The sequence below is a fragment of the Malaclemys terrapin genome, chromosome 7, assembly GCF_027887155.1.
Source record: "Malaclemys terrapin pileata isolate rMalTer1 chromosome 7, rMalTer1.hap1, whole genome shotgun sequence".
Classification (NCBI taxonomy): Eukaryota; Metazoa; Chordata; order Testudines; family Emydidae; genus Malaclemys; species Malaclemys terrapin.
The window spans coordinates 46,997,009-47,018,940 of NC_071511.1; the positions used below are offsets into that span (position 1 = coordinate 46,997,009).

The following is a 21,932-nucleotide window of genomic DNA, read 5'->3' on the forward strand; positions in this document are numbered from 1 at the left end:
AGGGAAAGGCAGTTGCCAAGACCTCTTTACAGGCCTCTCCGGACTCGGGAGACGCAGCAGCCAGAACAATTGCCTCAGGTGTGGTGATGAGGCGCTCAGCGTTGCTTCAGGCTTTCTGCCAGAGGTCCAGAACACCACTGAGGACCTCCCCTTCAAAGGGTCAGGCCTCTTTTCCGACCAGGTGGATGCCAGGCTGCATAGCCTTAAAGACTCCCGGGCAACCCTCAAGTCATTAAGAATGCACACCCCAGCGACTCAGAGGAAGCCATTCAAGCCCCAACCGTTGCAGCAACGGCAGTACCAGCCTCGCCCTAGGCAGGAGCCTTATCACAGGAGGGGCAGAGACAACAGACGCAGGCGGAATAACATGCCTAATCAGGGCCAGGGCAAACCCCAGCCTGGCAACAAGCAGGGGTTTTGAAGGTGCGCTCGAGGACAGCGTACCAACCCAGCTCCTGGATCCTTCCCCATGTTTCCTGGACCACTTATCCCACTTCTACCAGGCGTGGTCCCGTATAATGTCGGACTGTTAGGTCTTGCACACGGTACAAGTGGGTTACACACTACAGTTCTCCTCCTTCCCTCCTACCCACCCCTCTCCCCCATCCCTCTTCAGGGACCCTTCTCACGAGCAACTCCTTATGCAGGAGGTACCGTCGCTCTTAGAGACAGAGCGGTGGAGGAAGTCCCTCGGTAATTAAGGGGGAAGGGGTTTTACTCCCGTTATTTTCTCATCCCAAAGGCAAAGGGGGGCCTTCAGCCCATTTTAGATCTTTGCGGGCTCAACAAGTTCTTAGTCAAGGTCCGCTTCTGCATGGTCTCCCTAAGCACTATTATCCTGTCTCTGGATCCGGGGGATTGGTACGTTGCCTTCGACATGAAAGATGCATACTTTCACATCACTATTCAACCCGCTCACTGACAGTTTCTGCGGTTCGCCATAAACCAGTACCATTACCAGTTTGCGGTCCTCCTGTTCGGCCTGGGGGCAGCCCCCCACATGTTCACGAAATGCATGTCAGTAGTGGCAGCCTTTCTGCGAAAGAGGAGAATACGGGTATACCTATACCTCGCTGATTGGCTCCTCGTGGGTTGGTCCGAAGAGGAGGTCTGCTCCCATGTGACGGTGGCTCTGGATGCGTTCTGCAGGCTGGGTCTTCTCGTCAACATGCCCAAGTCTTCCCTGATATCAATGCAAAGGCTGGAGTTCATCGGGGCACTGCTGGACTCAGTGCAGGCGCAAGCGAGCCTCCCAGAATCCAGATTCCTGGCCATCCAGCCTGTCATAGACTCGATGCTAAGGTTCCCCACTACCACGGCCAGATGCTGCCTGCAGCTCCTGGGGCACATGGCGGCGTGCACTCACATAGTCAAATACGCTCGACTACGGCTCAGGACTTTACAAGTGTGGCTTGCCCGGTTGTATCGCCCAGGCAGAGATCCCCTAGACCTTGTCGTGACGGTTCCGGACCAGGTGTTGGACTCCCTGTGAAGGTGGCTCAGTTGGCCAGTAGTATGCGAGGGTGTCCCCTTCGCCGCACCGCAGCCTGCTCTGATGCTGGTGACAGACACGTCAGACCTCAGCTGGGGAGCTCACTTAGGGGACCTAAGAACACAGGGTTTGTGGTCCAAGGCCGAGGTGTCGCTCCACATCAATGTGAAGGAGCTCAGGGCGGTTCGTCTAGCCTGCCAAACCTTTCACGCTACGCTGGAAGGTCACAGAATGACAGTTCTGACAGACAACACCACCGCCGTGTTTTATATAAACAAGCAGGGCGAAGCCTGCTCCTCTCCCCTCTGCCGAGAGGCCCTTCTCCTGTGGGACTTTTGTGTAGCCTGCTCCATCCATCTCATAGCATCATACCTCCCGGGAGAACGAAACAAGCTAGCGGACAGCCTCAGCAGGTCGTACTGCATGCACGAGTGGTCGATGAGATCGGACATCTTGCAATCAGTCTCCCAGAAGTGGGGGTTTCCCCAAATGGATCTCTTTGCCACATGGAAAAACAGCCAATGTCCGCAGTTTTGCTCTTTCCAGAACCACAGTCCGGGCTTGGTCGCAGACGCATTTGCGATCCCTTGGAGCGGGACTCTGAAGTACACCTTTCCTCTGCTCCCGCTCATCCACAGAGTCCTCCTCAAAGTTCACAGGGACAGGGCGATGATAATTTTGATCGCCCCGGCTTGGCCTTGTCAGCACTGGTTTACAATCCTGCTAGAGCTGTCAGTGGTCACCCCGATTGCCCTGCCCCTGCACCGGGATCTCATCACGCAGGACTGCGGGCGCCTGCTCCATCTGGATCTGCAGTCTCTGCATCTAGTGGCATGGAAGCTCTCTGGCTAAACACTATGGAGAGCCAGTGCTCTCTTCCGGTACGACAGATTCTCTTTGGCAGTAGGAAACCGTCCACTAGGGCAGCCTACCTAGCCAAGTGGAAAAGATTTTCCTGCTGGTGTGAGTCTAAGCAGATACAGCCACTCCAGGCCACTATTCCAGTTGTCCTAGACTACCTCCTGTACCTCAAGCATCAGGGTCTCGCTCCTTCTTCAATCAGAGTGCATCTAGCTGCCATATCGGTGTTCCACCCAGGGGAATCCGGATGCTCTGTATTTTCTAACCCCTTGGTGGTGCGGTTCCTCAAGGGACTGGAGAGAGTGTTCCCCAACTCACGCCCGCCGGTCTCTCCCTGGAACCTTAATCTGGTCCTTTCCAAGCTTATGGGGCTCCCATTCGAGCCCCTGGCCTCTTGCTCTCTCCTTCACCCCTCCTGGAACGCGGCGTTCCTGGTGGCCATTACATCAGCGAGGAGGGTGTCCGAGTTGAGGGCCCTAACCTCAGAGCCTCCTTATATAGTTTTTTATAAGGACAAAGTGCAACTCAGGCCACACCTTAAATTCCTCCCTAAGATAGTCTCACAGGACATTTGTTTGCCAGTGTTCTTTCCCAAACCACACACGGACCCGAGTCATCGTAGGCTGCACACTCTGGATGTCCGAAGGCCCTGGTGTTCTATTTAGAGCGAACGAAACCTTTCCGCAAGTCAACGCAGTTGTTTGTCGCCATAGCTGATAGAATTAAATGGCTACCGGTCTCGGCGCAATGTATATCATCGTGGATTCTGGACTGCATATGCGCGTGCTACAAGGTCACCATGGTTCCAGCCCCGGCAATCACGGCTCACTCGATGAGGGCACAAGCGTCCTCAACAGCTTTTTTGGCACACGTCCCGATCCAGGAGATCTGTAAAGCAGCCACCTGGTCATCAGTGCACAAATTCACAGCCCACTACACAGTCAACCAGCAGGCCAGAGATGACGCGGCCGTTAGCAGGGCTGTTCTTCAATCAATTGCTCCATGATTCCTACCCTCCTCCTATGGTAAGCTTGTGAGTCACCTAATGTGGAATGGACGTGAACAAGCACTCGAAGAAGAAAAACAGTTACCTACCTTTCGTAACTGTTGTTCTTCGAGATGTGTTGTTCACATCCATTACACTTCCCCCCCTCCTTCCCTTCTGTCAAAGTCTCCAGCAAGAAGGAACTGAAGGGGGGTCGGGTCGGCAGGGGTATATATGCACCAGCATAGAGGCGCCACTCTAGGGGGCTCCCCTGCCGACCCGACAGGAGCTGCTAAGGGAAAAAGTTTACGACGTCCATGCACGCAGTGCGCGCACACCTAATGTGGAATGGATGTGAACAACACATCTCGAAGAACAACAGTTACGAAAGGTAGGTAACCGTTTTTTTTCTTTCATATGCATTGGTGCCATTTCAGACCCCACCTTTTATCTTCTATCTCAGGTTGAATTTTACATCTAAAAAATTCTTTGATTGTCTGGACTAAATAATTCTTCCTTTACTTGACAGGGAGAGTATGTGTCCTGTCTCTTGTCTCTGCTTCGTCAGATGTCAGACACTCATTTTCAACATTTATTGGACAACTTCCAGAGCAAGGATGAGCTAAAGGTAGGACATAACTTCATGGTTTTTAGAAGCAGCTATTAAATATTAACCTCAGAAATCAGATAGATGACAATGCAGAAAGTGTTTTCACTTATTCTGCTGAACATCCACATTCACTATAGATATAGTCACTATTTGTTTCATATACTTAGTTTATTATTATTAGAGAAAAGGATGGTCCAGTGGTTAGGGCACTAGCCTAGGAGTTGGGAGTCCCTACCTCCAGCCCAGGCTTCCTATGTGACCTTGAACAAACCACCGAAGGTATGTCTACACTGCAAAGAAAAACCCATGGTGCTGAATCTCAGAGCCTGGTTCCATTGACTTGGGCTCATGGGACTCGGATTGCAGGGCTAAAAATAGCAGTGTAGACATTCACGCTTGGGCTGGAGCTGAGGGGGAGGGTCTCAGACCCTGGGCTCCAGTCTGAGCAGGAACATCTAAACTGCTATTTTTAGCCTGGAAGCTCAAGTTCTGCAAGCCCAAATCTGTTGACCCAGGCTTTGAGACTGCTGCAGGTTTTTCTCTGCATTGTAGACATTCCCAGAATCTCTCTAGTATGTCTACACTGCAGCTCGGAGGTGTGATTCCCAGTGTGGGTAGACAGACTCACGCTAGCTCAACTTGAATTAGTGGAGTATGGATATTGTGGCACTAGCAGTGGCTTAGGGTAGCTGCCCAAGTGCAAGCCTGCCCAACCCTTTGGGTCTGCGCTCAAGTGACTAGCCCAAGCCAGTGCCGCAATTTCCACACTGCTATTTTTAGTGTGCTAGCATGAATCTGTCTACCCACACTGGGAATAACACCTCTCAGCTGCAGTTAGTTAGCACTTCCTTACCTCGTGGCAGTGGTGTGAGGATAAATACATTAAAGATAGCAAGGTGTTCAGATCATATGATAATAGGGAGCAGATAAATACCTGGGATAGATATCATTATGGTACTTTGTGGAACATAGCCTGAACTACAGACTAGTAGTCTGTACAGACTAGAAAATCCAAAGTAGTTTATTCTGTAACCTATTGAAGGGCATGGAATATACATAGGAACTCATTTAAGAAAAGGTTTGAAGTTTGTTCTTATGTCAAAAGATAATTATATTCCAAGGCTGACTTTTGCATACCAAGCAGAGAAAAGTCAACAGCAAATTTATTCTTGGTTTGTTGGAGTATTGGCCAGCCTAATCCACCTGGTATGCTTCGACAAGCACCCCAAATTCCCTTTTGTGAGTGGTGACCTAAATCATAGCTACTAGTGGCCAAGAGAGAGTTGCTTAGTACACATTTTATGTACCCTCACTGGTGGCTTCCCAACCATCATCTGCTTTGAGGTGTCCATCTCAAAGGGAGAGAAGCCTACCTGTTACCTTCGCATCTTTATGAAGGCAGCATGTCTCAGACCACAGTAAATGGCTGTGAAATGCAGAATAACTTCAAGAAGCAATACATAAATCTGATGGAAGTAACAGTCATGCTGTCACTTTCCTTTCACAGTATGATGATGGGGTTACATACAAAATGTTTTTGTGGCTAGTGTGACAGCTCAGTAATAGAGTGAATAGTAATACCAAACTGACACCATGGTAGAAACCTGTTAAAGCACTGAACAAACAAGGTGGAACAGGATCTGAAGTGCTTTTGGAAGAGGTTGTCAACTTCCAATTATTGTATATAACAATGAAAATGTATCCTGAGAAAGGCTGGGAGGCTCAGAGATATAGACTTTGGGATAACAGAGCCTCTTACCTCTAGGTGGCTAGGTTGAATGGAGCACAAATTGGTAGTGATCTAAAGTTGACTTTTGATGACTTCTTCAATAGTCCACATGATAAGAGTTGGCACTCTTATACTGAGTCTTAAGGAGATATGGAATATACATAAGAGTAGAGCTTGTTGAAAATTTTTGTGGAATTTTTTAACAGAAAATGTTGGTTTCATCATAATTGAAATATTTCTGAAAAAGTTGTCAGTTTTGATCAAATTTCAAAACAAACAAATATCATTTCAGATTTCCAAATTTTGCTTTGGGATTTGAATTTTTGCTTTGGAAATTCCAAAATTTCATTTTGAATTCTATTTTATTTGTACCTGTTTTTATTGTTACATTATTTTTACATTATTTTATGTCAGTAGCATTGCACATTATGCACTGTAGCTACTGACTCATAATATTATATAATAGTTTAAATATTCTATTTTAATATATATTTTATTTTTAAAATCATTAAGGGCAGCTACTAAGATGTTTCAGTCAGTACTAAGAAGCAGCTGCCTTTAATTATATTTACTACATCTACATGTAATGAAATAATATTAAATGTAATAAAAATTAAAAAATCAAATCAAATCAAATTTGAAACAAAGTTTTGAAATTCCGGAACAAAAAACAAGCTTCCAAAACAAAACTGAGAAATCCAAAATGAAATTTCAAAATTAATGTCTTCCAAAACTGTATTTTGGGGGGCGAGGGGGGGAAGAATTTCGTGTAATTAGGAAATTTCAGAAATATTTGTTTTCTATCTGAATCAGAAAAAAGGAATTTTGAATTTCCCACAAACCAGAAATTCAAAGTTTTAACCATCTCTATTGAGGAGTTCACTTAAGAAAAGTTTTGAAGTTGTTCTCACCTGACATCACAAATACCACTATCACAGCTGGCAACCTTCTTGATAGTCTCAGTAAAAAGACCTGTGATTAAATTGGCTATGGAGATAGAGATGGAACTATCTTGGTATAACAACAATAATGTATACCCCTTGTATGGGTTAAGAGATGATTACTATCACCGTTATATAAAAGTGAAAAATGAGGCAGATAGTGACTCGCTAAGTGATTTATTCAGAGTCAAAAGGTAAGTCATTGGCAGAGCCAGGATTTGATCTCAGGAGTTTTTCCTCAATCCTTTGCTCAGGACTACATCACAGACACAGTCTGTCTGTCTCTCTCTCTCTCTCTCTCTCTCTGAAGTGGTCCTTCTGGAAACAGACATCTGGGTGGTATGCCTTTAGCAAGTCCTTTCTTCATCATAAATGGGATCTTATATTACCATATTACATAACCTATAAAAGATTTTTTTTTATTTTATGACAGGGGTGCATAGAACCATGAAAACATACCCTTTTAAATATAAATTAAATAAATAACAATTCCTCCAAAAGGCACACTGGGAACTCAGACCAGAATTCTGCATGACACTATTGAAATGTCATATGGAATAAAGTAAAATGAAGTTCTGCATTGTAAGCTTTAAAATATAGGAGAATGTACCTGCTGAAAACAACTGTATCTGCCTCATTCCCATATATGCTGCTTCCATGTTTTGAGCTATGTAGCGTAGTGACACACAGGGATCAAGCAAGGAAAACATAATTAGCTTAATTGTCTTGGCTGTGGCTAGGAAAGTACATTTGCCTACAGCTGCCACTGCTTATTATTCTCTTCTTTCTGTGTATTAGGAGTTCCTGCTGAAGATTTTCTGTGTGTTTCGAAACCTGATGAAGATGAGTGTCTTTCCTCGGGACTGGATGGTGATGAGGTTGCTCACCAGCAAGTGAGTGAGGACATGTTTAAAGCACTGAAAGTTTGTATGAAAACTCTGTGGGTGCTCTAAATTAGGGCTTCTCAATCCCAGAGAAACAGTGTGTTTTAGTGGACTGAGGGATGGGACTCCAGGCAGGAACTCCTCCTGAGTACTAATCCTGGTTCTGCAAAGTTACTTAAGCTATCAGGGCCAAATTAGGGCTTTTGTCAATGAATGATCACTTGCATGTGCAAGTTTTACATGCTGCCAGTGGGCACTCATACTATATAGTTAATACTATAAACTTCTTTTTTTTCCCACAAAAACCAAGTGCAAATAGGCTTCCTGTATGTAAATTCTATCATTTATGCACACAAGTGATAGTGAGCTAAAATGATCTGCCCAAAGTTGGTCACATATGGAGTATATTTACCCCTTTGTACATCTGCCCCTTTGTCTGTTTTCCCATCTGTAAAATTTAGGTAATTGCTTTGCTTAGGTCCATTGCTTTGAAGACAGGCAACACTCTTTAAGTGTCGAGTAGAACTAGATACCAATTCCAGTTATCTATGACTGTATCCACAAGTATCCCTCAAATCCTTCCATGACTGAGGGAGGCATGGTTTCCTCTTGCCATGGGCTAGATGCACTTCGTCAATAGTCTGAGGTGCAAGAAGTGACAACCAAGTTACTGAAATGGAAGGAGCTTCTAAGGAATATATAGCACTTGAATATATAGTGCTTGTGGTCTTAATTTTCCTTTTACCTACATTGTTACCTCTCTGTCTTCATTGTGTCTCAATTTAAAAAACAGCAACAAAACTCACCAAGGAGTTTGTGCCTGGTGCACTGCCTTGGGCTACTGCTCCTGGCAGTACCAGCATCCCTATTGGTTCTAAAACTGCTCTTTGTGTGAAAGACCAGAGCAACTCAGCTTAGATCAGTGGTGGACTCAATTTTTTTTAGAAAAGGAGGGGCAGACCACAGTCCTTAAACCAGATGACAAAGTATCAGATTGAAATCATTATTTTTTTGATTATGCAGTTGACATTTGGGCTTGAATGTATTTAGTTTTGTTTTTTATTTTTGCCTTGTCAAGCTTTTTCTGTTGTTTTTAGGAGGTAGCAGCAGCAGGCTGAGAGCCAGGATTATACCCAGAGGCTGGGATTATGTACTAGTGTCTCATTTTATTAGCTAACCTAACTGTAGCATCACAGTTGACTAACTGAACTACTGGCGGGGTCCATATTGCAAGATGATGTCATGGACCTCTTCCTGAAGGCTGATTGGTCAGCTGTGGTGTTGTATGCTCTATGAGTTCACAGTGCTAATGAGAAGTGAAAGAAGTGGCTTTAGATGTTGTAGACCCCCAGGTTACATGCTGTACTGTAGAAAAAGAGAAATCCATATAAAGTAAAATGACCTGGTTACCTAGATAGCCTGATCCTGCTGGCACCACTTAGCTGGAAATCTCTTCAAGTTGAAATAAAGTGCATTTATCAATGTCACTGAAAGTATCACATGAATGAGATGCTGAGCTTTAGCCTATTACTTTTTTATACCAAAGCAAATTAGACTTTGTTAATTCTTGCATGTTGTTACATGATTTATTCCCATTTAATTAAAGGCTTTTATGCACCTACAAAAAAAGTAAGTTTCCCAGTGAACCCAGAGTTTACAAAATATTACCAAAAATGTACAGAGGAGATCAATTTACAGCAAAGTCCAAAAACTGTAGAGGATTGTGCCTCCCTGAAAAATTCTGCCTTTTTTATTAAAGAAATGCACAGAAACAAAAATAAGTAAAAAGAACAGGAGACTAACTAAGGTGCCACAAGTACTCCTGCTGCTACTCTGAAAAAAATAAGTAAGTTATTTTTGTTCCTTTATTTATTAACTGCAGTAATGGACTTTTGAAAATAAACTCAAGAATTACAAAGATACTCTTCCGTTTCCAAAATCTACAATATTTTAGGAAAACATATTTGTGAATTCTGCCTTGCATTATTTAATATGAAGTTTTGTTAAAAAAAAAAAACAACACAGTGACCTTTATGGTGATATCTAGAAATTACTGCATAAAGAAAGAGTGCCAAAATGCATTTTGAAATATAACAGAAACCACCAGTGCTCAGAGCTACTCAAAGACTCTTTGAATGTGATTTGTACTGCAGATTGAAAAGGATCTTTTTTTTAATTATAGTATCATAGTTACGACAGTCCAGTACCTGTCCTCTGCCCTGCACAAGAACTTCACAGAAACAGACTTTGATTTTAAGGTAAGGTTTGAAATCTGGAAAATTTCATGACATCCTTTAAAACCAGCAGCAATGCAGGAACAGCGGCTACTCTATGTTAATGGATTATGTTCACTATGTTTGTTGGCTCAGAAAATAAACTAGCTGATACAGTCATCAAACTCTGCTGAGGCTTTGACTGAACTGGGAAATCCCAGAAGAGCAAAAGCATTATGAATTCTAAGGGTTTGAAAAGTGAGACCGCTTGCATTGGCTAAAGTCAAGAATGTATAGTGTCTAATGTAATTCAAAGCACACTCTATGGTGTGGTTTAGGGGTATGAAAAAGTGTTCACTAGGAATATTTGAAACTACCAAACTTATTTCACTTTTGGCTTAAGGCAGAGTTGAATTCAGGTGTCGAGAGGTGAAAGGCCTATGTCTGAAGCCCCAGCACTGCCTTGCTGCTGGGTTCTTTTAATTGTCATTCCCTCCAGTATTTGTATAATTCCTGGGACTGATTTAACTTATTTTATTATTACATCTGGTTTATTTAGACATAATTATATATTTTCCTCTGACTTAAGGTGGAACAACCTGATGCCTTCTGTAAAATGTATGCATGGCATGTATGTTTGTGTTCAGAACTTGTTCTGCCTTTGGACTAACGTGTTTAATTTCCTTCCTGTTTTCTAGGTGTGGAACTCCTATTTCAGCTTGGCAGTTCTGTTTATAAACCAGCCAAGCCTGCAGCTAGAAACTGTCACTCCAGCTAAGAGAAAGAAGATTCTGGACAAGTAAGAATATGATCTCCTTGCCTCCGAAACTCTGATTTTTTCCATCACCTCAAAAGTAGGACATATGTTTTTATCACAAACTCCCATACATTACAGGCAGTGGGAGGATTTGCCCCAGAAAAATCATAAGTAGAGATCATAGGACAATTATTCAATAATTAGATGAATCCCTTGATGTTCTTAAAAAGTATAACCTTGGTTTACATATTAATTTAATTGCATTAGATCACCAACTTGCTGCATTTTGTCCCATTAAGGGGTTGTGTCTATGCCGTCTCTTTCAGATATGGTGACATGCGAGTGATGATGGCATATGAGTTATTCAGCATGTGGCAGAACCTGGGTATGTCTCTCTGTCTCCTGTTCTCCTCCTAATCACCAAAACTAAAGTTGTCTACGAATTGCATTACTAATATTCAGCTTTAGTGGTGTAAAACCACAGCACTCATGCTGGGTCTGATAGTTTCTTCAGGAATTTTCAACTAAAAAAAATGAATTTCTGCATAGCTCCATGGTGATATTTTTCTCATTTGAAATAACTCATTTCTATGAATTTGAATACTTTACTCTCAAATCTTGTAGGGACTGGTTTCAACAGCTTTTCTTTGGTATTCCCAGATGATGTACTGCATTAGCATTTGGAAATCCCTGCATCTGTAACTTTCACTCTATGCATCCGAAGAAGTGAGGTTTTTACTCACGAAAGCTTATGCCCAAATAAATCTGTTAGTCTTTAAGGTGCCACCAGACTCCTTGTTGTTTTTGTAGATACAGACTAACACGGCTACCCCCTGATACTTGCTATTGTGCTGCAATCTAGTCTAGTATTTGAAATACGCTTCTACACTCTTGACTTTAATCTGGTCTATGTTGGCACAGCTGAAACTAAACCTTTCCAGCTGTGTCCAATTTCATCCATTTGGAAATGGTACAACAGAACAAGTCAGGATGATGCAGAATTCTAAAAGTGCACAGTTAGCGATCATGTACAGACGTGACATGCAGTAAAGTGCATATTTATGAGTGCTGTATTAATGTGTCTAATAAGCATGATAACAAATTCTCTGATACTGGTTTAAAAAAACAAAAGTTTGCCCACAATTATGCAATATTTTTTACACCAGTTGTAATAGACTTACATTTCTGTAAGTCATTTGAATTTGTACCACATGATATTTGATTAAGACACTGGAATGTTACTAAATCAACACAGCATATATTGAATGTACTAAAACTAGCTAACTGATCGCTCACAAAATGTGATTGTAAATGGGGAATCATAATCAAGTAAGTGTGTTCTTAGTGGAGCCCCTCAGGGATCATTTATTGGCCCTATGCTATTTAACATATTTATCGGTCTGTGAAGAGTACATACTATCATTCCTGGTAAAGTTTGTAGATGACACAAAGATTGGGTGAGTAGTAAATAATGAAGAGAATAAGTCACTGCTACAGAATGATCTGGATCACTTGGTAAACTGGACGCAAGCAACAAATAAGCTTTCAATGTGGCTACATATAAAATCCTACATCTAGGAACAAAGAATGTAGGCCTTACTTTTAGGATGGGGAGATTCTGTCCTGGCAAGCAGTGACTCCAAAAAGGACTTGGGGGTCATGGTTGATAATCAGCTGAACAAGATCTCCCAGAGTAAAGCTATGGCCAAAAGCGCTATTGTGTTTCTTGATTATAAAAGAACAGGGAATGTTGAATAGGAGTAGAGGGGTTATTTTACCTCTATATTTGGCACAAGTGCAACCGCTACTGGAATATAGTGCCCATTTCTGGTTTCCAAAATTCATGAAAGACACTGATATTGGAAAGGATTCAGAGAAGAGACACAAAAATGATGAGAGGATTGAAAACATGCCATATAGTGAAGAACCCAAGGAGCTCAATCTGTTAGCTTAACAAAGACAATATTAAGGGGTGACTTGATCTCAGTCTATAAGAATCTATGTATGGAACAGGTAATAGAGGGCTCTTCAATCTGGCAGACAAAGATATAACAAGATCTAATGGCTGGAAATTGCAGCTAGACAAATTCACCCTAGAAATAAGGCATACATTTTTAACAGTGAGGGTATTATCCATTGGAACAACTTACCAAGGGTTGTGGTGGATTCTCCGTCACTGCCAATTTTAGAATCAAGATTGGATGTTTTTCTGAATGATATTGTCTAGTTCAAACAGGAATTAATTCAGGGAAATCCTATGGCCTGTGTTATACATGAGGTTCGATTAGATGATAACAATGATCCCTTATGGCCTTCAGGGGTAGGAGGTTTGTATAATTTTTGGTGGTGCCCAGAACGGGTCCAAGTCCCACCTTTTCCCCCCCCCCCCCCCACACACACACACCTGTCTAAGGCTCTGAGATGGAGTTTGGGTGCTAGGTGCAGGCTCTGGGCTGGGTGTTGGGGTGCAGGAGGGGGTTTGGAGTGCAGACTCTAGGAGAGAATTTGGGTACGGGATGGGTGTGGGCTCTGGATGCAGGCTTTGGGCTTGGACAGTGGGTTGGGGTGCAGAAGATGGTGTGGGAGGGGGTGTTGGGGTCCCGAACATTGGTGGAGCCGGGCCCCCCGGGCCCTGAATTTGCTGGAGCCCAGGCACTATGGACCCATACAACTCGCCGCCCCTGCTGGCTTTATAATCTACAAAATTATGAATTGTGGTTATTTCTGATCTAAATAACATCTTCTGGTTGAAGTGAGCTGGGGTGCAGTCTAGCATCTTATGGCTTGTGCCACATCACATTGGCATGGAATGTATCACATTGACTCCACTGTATTAGTTATGTTAGAAACACACTTTGCTTCTCATTATTTGTCTGAAAAGCAGATAGCAATATTTATGAAATTGTTAACAGGTTTAAACAAATGTCACATGCAGCTTAAAAGACAAAATCCAGTACTTCTAAATTGTAATCATCCGGATCATGATTTTGAGGAACATACCAAACTTTATGCTTCACATACACAATGACAGAAAAGATATGAGTTTTAATATTGCAGCGTTAATGACATATGCTCCCCTAGGGATTAAAAGTTACTATCTCTTTAAATCAAAATCATTCTTTTCTGCTTTTCCTGATTTATTTATTTCTCTCTTCCTACCCCTGCTTTTTTGCAATTGTGGGACCACCTAAGAGGCTGATTAATTTACTAGAGGAAAACCTCCAATATATAGGTGTATGTTGGATTCCCAATTTAACCTGAAAGATAATTTTGGGGAGAAATGATATCTCAAAACAATATTACCCTATCAGTGTGTTTTGGTTTTTTTTCCAGATAATTTTGTTTTATTTACTAAAGTTTCACAGTGGAAGCACACTATAAAAGCAATTGCTAACAATGCTGTATATTCCTGCTACTTAGAGGTGACACTGTTTGGTTCGAAGTCAAGGTTCTTATCCATTTGATTGCAAATTTCACACCACTGAGGTTAAGGAACTCTAAAAAGTCTAAAGGACATGTAGCTGATCCATTAAATACTATTGCCACAGTTCCTTTGAAAAAGCCCTTTCTTCTTAGGAGCCCGAGCCTCCAAAACAGCAGTGGAATCTCTCAATCTTCTCTGGCAGAATTAATGCATGCTAGCGCATAAAGGTGGAGCAGCTATTGAATGAGTTTCCCTGTAGGATCTGCGGTTTCTGCTAAATGTAAAGATTAATTAATGTAAAGATAACCAGGCAGACTTTGCCATGGAAAATGGAAAACTTAAAGTACCATTAATTCGATAATTTTTGGAGAAAGAACCTGTTTGCTTCTTCAAGCTTAATTCAGGGACAGGTTACACGTGTCTTTACCAAAGAGTCTCACCTTTTTCTCAGCCAGGGCTGGCTCTAGGCACTAGCCGACCAAGCATGTGCTTGGGGCGGCAGCTCAGAAGGGGCAGCCAATGTTGGGGTGACGGGGGGCGCTCGAAGGTTTATTTTTGTTTGTTTGTTTTTGTTTCAGTCGGGCAGCATGGGGGTGTTTCGGCAGCGCGGTGCTGGGGGAGCAGGGGTTTGGGTGGCCTGGCCCGGTGCGGCGCTGGGGGGGGCGGGGGTTTGGACAGCCCGGTGCTCCGGGGGTTTGGGTGGCGCAGCGCTCGGGGGGTTGGGGGGGTACGGTGGCCCGGCGCAGCGCTGGGGCGGGAGTTTGAGTGGCCTGGCGCTCCTGGGATTTGTGCGGCCCGGCCCGGCGCTGGGGGCGGGAGTTTCGACGTCCCGGCACAGCGCTCAGGGGGAGGGGGGGAAGTGTTGACGGCGCAGCGCTTGGGGGGGGGGTGGGGGGGGTTACGGCAGGGCGGCACTTTTCTTTTTTGCCTGGGGCGGCAAAAGAGTTAGAGCCGGCCCTGTTCTGAGCAAGGAATGATAAAAAAAGGAAGGCTTTCATTAAATATAAATTGCTTTGTGTTGCCCAGGTGAACATAAAATTCACTTTATTCCGGGAATGATTGGCCCCTTTCTTGGTGTCACGCTGGTCCCACAGACAGAGGTCCGCAACATCATGATCCCCATCTTTCATGACATGATGGACTGGGAGCAGAGGAAAAATGGCAACTTCAAACAGGTGAAATGGTTTTCCAGGCTCTTGCTCTATGTTGTTCTTCTCTTCTGTAACACTGTACTAGAAGTACTACTAGTTTATTTCTGAATTTGAGGGAGCTGTTGATGTAGATACATAGATAGATAGATCTTAAGTAAAAAGTGACATCCTTTACAACACTGCTACCAAAGTCCCACCATTATATGAACATTTCTATAAGGCATTTTCCAAGTAGCCATTTCTCCTATTAATACAGAACACAGTGTTGTACTCACTGCACAGGGAGCAAGGGAAAGTGGATTCTCCTTCCTAATGGTAAAAACACTGGAAGCTTGCTAAACCATATATGATGAGGTAGGTATTCTAGTGCTTGCAGTGGTTTACTCCTATTCCTGGCCCTGCTGCCAACTTTCTGTATGAGCTTGGGTTAGTCACGTAGCACCAGATTTGTAAAGGTATTTAGATGCCTAAAGATGAATATGAGTGCCTAGTGGAATTTTCAAAAGCATCTAGATGCCTAACTCAAATCAGTGGTAATCAGGTACTATAGGGTCTCCTGAAAACCCACTAGGAGCACATTTGCCTCTTTAGTTGTCGAAATACCTTTAATCTGGCCTTCAGGCTAAATTTTCAAAAAAGTGTCCACTAATTTTCTGTGTCTCAGTTTCTGGATACCTAGCTTGATGCCTGAGGCCTTGTTTTCAGAATTGCTGAGCACCTGCTGCTCATTGACTTCCTTTGGAATTGTGAGCAAATCAGGCTCTAAATGTCTCAAATTGGGAACTCAAAAGTGAGGCATGTAAAGTTAGTTTCAACATGTTAGCTTTAACCTCTCTGTGCCTCAGTTTTCCCATCGGTACAATGAGTATCATGTGATTAATAAAAATGCATACAGTGCTTTGAAATCTTTAGATGAAATACCCTGTATGGCTTTATGTGCATTGAGACTTTTTAACAATTTTCCTACCATTGGCCTATCAAAAGTGCATCTCCACAGATGCTAGCTACAATGAAAGTGTAGCCTGATGTCTGGTTTTGTGTCTTTTAAAGTATGAACCCTCTGAGGCAGGCATTGTCTTATCTGTGGGACATATCTTGCAAACACTTAAGCACATGCTTGACTTCAAGCCCATGAGTAGACCCATTAATCTCAATATTTACTAATACATGCTTACTCATGATAATAATAATGTTTTTAGGGTTTTGTTTATTGTTGTGATTACTATTTACTAACAAAAATCTACATTTTGTAGTAACGGGCATCCACTTTAAAGAAGAGGGAAAAAAATCAATAAAGGCACATTGCATTGAATGTAAAGAAATACCACTTTACACTCTAAAGGGAATTACCTGCAAAAGGCTACGTTCTCCTCCTTGCTCTTCTTTATGGCAACTGACCCATGTCATATTAAAGTGTATCGTTATGGTCAGAAACTAAACTGAAAATGTGAACCTTGTTAATACACATACCTATTCTCTGTGACTCTTCTGGATCTTAGGCTAGTGGCACAAATAAACGTTTTCTGCTCTGAGTACTGCAAAGCCAATATGCTGAAATGGTGGAAGAGCAAATGTATTTTATTCTGTCTCATGATCCATCAACAAGATTGTCCAGTGAGTTATGATTCCAGAATCTTTGTTAGTGATAGCTAAAGCAAGAAAAAGCACTGCTTAGAGCTTTCCCTAACTTGGCGTATTATTATTATGTATCACAATTAAAAAGAATGATCAGTTGGGTGAACAATAATCCATTCCCCCCTCTCCCTGCTTTGAGCCTTTGGCTTCCTGCTTCTGCTCTCCTGGAAGGTTTCATTCCTGGTGACAATAACCTCTGCTTGAGATTAGGGCGCTTACCTCAGAGCCTCCCTATACGGTGTTTTACAAAGACAAGGTCCAGCTGTGACCGCACCAGCTTTCCTGCCCAAGGTAACTTCACAGTTTCATACAAGCCTGGACATATACTTACCTATCTTCTTTCCAAAATCTCATAAGTCAGAAGAGGAGCACAAATTACACACTCTGGATGTCAGGAGTGCAATAGCCTTTTACATTGAAAGGACCAAGCTATTCCGTAAGTCGACACAGTTGTTCGTCGCGGTGGCGGCGAAAAGTCTTCCAGTGTCTGCCCAGAGAATTCTGTCATGGATCACCACCTGCATCCATTTCTGCTATGATCTGGTAAAAGTGCTTCCACCGGCGATTGTAACCGCCCACTCGACTAGGGCACAAGCCTCGGCAGCAGCCTTCCTGGCGCAAGTGCCGATTCAAGATATCTGCAGGGCCACTGCTTGGTCGTCCATCCACACATTTACATCTCATTATGCACTTACCCAGCAGGTTCATGCCGATGCTGGTTTTGGTAGACCAGTGTTGCAAGCCACACAACTGTGAACTCCAAGGATACTGCCTATGAGTCACCTAGGCCTGGTCTACACTGAGGGGGGTGGGATCGATCTAAGTTATGCAACTTCAGCTACCTGAATAACGTAGCTGAAGTTGATGTCCTTAGATCTACTTACCGCAGTGTCTTCACTGCGGTAGGTCGACTGCTGACGCTCCCCCGTCGACTCTGCCTACATTTCTCGCTCCGGTGGAGTACCAGAGTCGACGGGACAGCGCTCGGCAGTCGATTTATCGCATCTTCACTAGACGCGATAAGTCAACCCCCAATGGATCAATCGCTCCAGAGGTAAGTGTAGACATGCCCCTAGAATGGAATTGACATGAGCAAGCACTCAAAGAAGAAAAACAGTTACCTACCTTTTGTAACTGTTGTTGTTTGAGATGTGTTGTTCATGTCCATTCCATTATCTGACCTCCTACCCCTCTGTCGGAGTTGCCGGCAAGAAGGAAATGAGAGGGTGTAGGGCCAGTGTACCTCGCCAGTAGATTAGTGCAGACCCTCTGAGGCACACGCCTTGCGGCAAGAACTCCAGGACCAGCCCCAATCCCAGGACCGATCAGACATGAGAGACTGCCGATCGCCGGGCCGTCATGGCCCACCTCCAAAAGGAAGGTTGCCCTACTTAGGACAATCCTCCCGGCAACCGGCCTGTAATAACTCCCAGTCCCGTTCGGGTTGCCCACCGAGGCCCAGCAGTCTATGCAGTACCTGCCCTTCGACTGCCGGGCCCTATTTGCAGAGCAAACAGACAGCAAATTGCATGGCTTCAAGGACTCCCACACCACCCTGAAAACCCTGGGTCTCTACATCCCAGCCCCGGCATGTAAGCAGTTCAAACCGCAGCAGCCACATGGCCAGGGGAGCCAGCCTTGGCAGGACCAGCCCCATAAATGAGCCAAGGGCTACAAGCACTGCCCGAGCCACCGGCGTCCACCCTTTGCCCAGTCGGGCTCGACCTATAATAAGCAGGGGGCCAAACGGTCATTTTGAGGGTGCACCCTTGGGCGACCTACCAGACTATTCCCCAGATCCATCTTTCCCAGTGTTCTCCTACCGCCTTTCCCTCTTCCTCCCTGCCTGGACGGCTATAATCTCGGACATAAGGGTCCTCAGCACTGTGGAACAGGGTTATACCCTCCAGTTCCTTTCTACCCTCCCCTTCCCACCCGCCTTCCCCGTCCCTCTTCAGAGACCCCTCTCATGAGAATCTCCTCGCACAGAAGGTAAAGAGGTTGCTACAGCTGGATGTGGTGGAAGAAGTTCCTCTTGAGCACGGGAACAAGGGGTTCTATTCCTGGTACTTTTTAATCCCAAAGGCTGAGGGTGGTCTATGGCCCATCTTGGACCTGCGAGACTTCAACAGGTACTTAAAGAAGCTAAAGTTCCGCATGGCCTCTCTAGCTTCTATTATCCCCTCCCTGGATCCGGGAGACTGGTATGCCACCCTCAACTCGAAGGACGCATACTTCCATATAGTAATCTTTCAAGGACACAGATGCTTCCTCCGGTTTACGGTGGGGCCCCACCACTACCAGTTTGTGGTCCTCTCATTTGGCCTGGCAACAGCACCGAGGGTGTTCACCAAGTGCATGTTGGTGGTAACAGCTTACCTCAGGCGCCGAGGTATCCAGATCTACCCGTACCTCGATGACTGGCTCATCAAGGGCAGCTCCAGGTCTCAAGTCCAAAGGGATGTCGCGGTGCTTCACTATGTGCCCTCTCTGGGTCTACTAGTAAAACACAAAAAGTCGATGTTAGTGCCAGTGCAGAGGATAGAGTTCATCAGAGCATTCCTCGACTCGACCTGCACCAGGGTGTTCCTGCCACTGGAAAGGTTCCACGCGTTGATGAACCACATCGCGGAAATCTCTGCATTCCCTCTGACTACAGCCAGGATCTGTCTGCACCTGCTGGGCCACATGGAAGCGTGCACTTATGTGGTCCGCCATGACTGGCTCTGGATGCGGCCCCTGCAACAGGGGCTGGCGATGGTCTATTCCTAGTCCCGAGACCTCCTGGAAAAGATCATTACTCTTCCCCAGACGATTTTTACCTCGCTGCGGTGGTGGACCAACCGCAGAACAGTCCTGGAAGGTGTTCTGTTCGACAACCCTCCCCACTCCATCGAGTTGGTGTCAGATGCTTCAGACCTCAGCAGGGGGGGGCGCATATCAGTGTTCTCCAGACTCGGGATGTGGTCCCCGGATGAAGCATACTTACACATAAACATCAAAGAGCTCTGAGCAGTCCAGCTGACATGCGGAGTCTTGCCCCACCTGTCGAGCAAGTTGGTACGAGTCCTGACTGACAACACAGCCTCAATGTTCTACATCAACAGGCAAGGGGGAGCGTGCTCGTCGGCTCTCTGTCAGGAGGCGCTCTGTCTATGGGACTTCTGCATCAGCCACGAGATCCACCTGGAAGCTTGTCACCTTCCCAACATCAGAATTACGCTGGCGGACCAGCTCAGCAGGGCTTCTCCTCTCACCACAAGTGGTCACTCCATCCAGACGTAGCCTGCATGGTCTTCCAAAGGTGGGGAACTCCCCAAGTGGACCTGTTCGCTACCAGACAGAACAGGAATTGCCACTGGTTTTTTTCTCAGCAAGGTCTGAGCAATGGCTCCCTCTCCAACGCCTTCCTCCTGTCATGGTCAGGGAGCCTGCCCCTATGCGTTCCCTCCGATTCTACTCATCAGCAGGGCCCTGGCAAAGATCAAGAGAGACAAGGCGCAGGTCGTCATGATTTCCCCGACGTGGCCTCGCCAGCACTGGTTCAGCATGCTTATGAGCCTGTCAGTGGCTCCTCCCTGGCCCCTGCCCAACTGACCGGACCTGCTGTCACAGGACCATGGTCGACTCCTGTACCCCAGCCTCACGTCCCTCCACTTCTCAACATTGATGCTGCATGGCTGAACTCGGAGGAGCAGACCTGTTCAGAAGGAGTCCAACAGGTCCTCCTGGAAAGTAGGAAGCTCTCAATTAGACTGACTTACCTGGCCAAGTGGACAAGGGGTTCCGCCGCCACCAATTGTCAGAGCCCACTCAGTGAGAGGGCAAGCATTTTTGTCGGCCTTCAAGGCTCACATCCCTATCCAGGACATCTGTAGAGCCGCAATGTGGTCCTCTGTTCACACGTTTACCACTCATTATGCCATCACTCAGCAGGCCAGGAACGACGCTGTTTCGGCAGAGCTGTGTTGTAATCTACACGTCAGTGAACTTCCACCCATCTCCAGGGGTACTGCTTGGGAGTCACCTAATATGGAATGGACATGAACAAGCACTCAAAGAAGAAAAGACAATTACCTTTTCCATAACTGGTGTTCTTCGAAATGTGTTGCTTATGTCCATTCCATGACCCACCCTCCTTCCCCACTGTCGGAGTTTCTGGCAAGAAGGAACTGAGGGTTGGGGGAGCCAGTGGCACCCCTTATACCGCGCCATGCGGGCGCCACCCCAAAGGGCGCCAGAGCCGGTCCCCTATGGATACTATTGAGGGAAAAACTTGCAGAACCAGTGCATGTGTGAGCACACACACCTAATACGGAATGGACATGAGCAATACATCTTGAAGAACACCAGTTACGGAAAAGGTAACTGTCTTTTACGAAAGGTAGGTAACCAGTTTTTTTTTTCCTCTTACTGACAGGTAGGACAGGGTAAGATTCTACTTGATACATTCGTTTATAGAAAATCCATATCTAGGTATTGATAAAAAACAAAGAAAATGGATGACAAGGACTCCTGTAAGAAACAAAAAAGCCAATCTCCACAGGGAAGCCCATTTTACCCCTCTGCTCAGCAAGAGGATAATTGAGCTCTGTAGTCCACCTCTTCCACTGACCCATCTGAGGCCAGTTGTTTAACTGAATCCACTGAGCCATTGGTTTGTAGATTTGAAAGGGGTCTATTTAATTATTACAGATGCTTTTTTATATCAGGACAGAAATCATCCATCCATAAAATCAGGCAACTTGCAGAGCATAAGAAATTATCCATGAAACACAATCTCAGCCTTCTTGATGTTTGAAATTTACCTTCTCTGCAAACACAGTTAATTTTTAACCCATCATTTCTCCCTGATCCAGGTGGAAGCTGAATTGATTGATAAGCTGGACAGCTTGGTATCAGAAGGAAAAGGAGATGAGAACTACAGGGAGCTCTTCAGTCTACTGTAAGCAATGCCAGTCTCCCTTTATCTTGCATGTTACAGGGTCACCTTAGAAGGCTTGGTGAAATTTCAATGTAATGATCCATTGTAAAGTACCAGCAATGGAAGTGGCCTCCCTCAGAACACAGTAATGTACAGGGACTTTTGACAGGTTATCAACACATGGGCCACAAATCCGAGAGAAGGCTATGGAAAAGCTTGCCATCCCTTTTATGCTGACAAGAATATAAAAATATATTTTTGTATCTTTCATGCAATAAAATCTAGTATTGATGCTGCATAGGTTACAGTATCCAGTGTGCCAAGTG

The 21,932-nt window shown here is 44.8% G+C and overlaps 1 protein-coding gene across 7 annotated transcripts in view; it reads left to right on the plus strand.

The window, feature by feature from the left end:
• The window catches only part of DOCK3 (dedicator of cytokinesis 3), a 694,815-nt gene that overhangs the window by 584,868 nt on the left and 88,015 nt on the right, over positions 1-21,932 (plus strand). For all 7 annotated transcript variants that reach the window (XM_054034104.1, XM_054034108.1, XM_054034105.1 and 4 more), the window contains exons 27-33: positions 3,868-3,966; positions 7,417-7,511; positions 9,685-9,760; positions 10,414-10,514; positions 10,799-10,857; positions 14,923-15,071; positions 21,542-21,627. In XM_054034104.1, the coding sequence (XP_053890079.1) occupies positions 3,868-3,966; positions 7,417-7,511; positions 9,685-9,760; positions 10,414-10,514; positions 10,799-10,857; positions 14,923-15,071; positions 21,542-21,627 (665 nt within the window). The remainder of the gene's footprint in view (positions 1-3,867; positions 3,967-7,416; positions 7,512-9,684; positions 9,761-10,413; positions 10,515-10,798; positions 10,858-14,922; positions 15,072-21,541; positions 21,628-21,932) is intronic.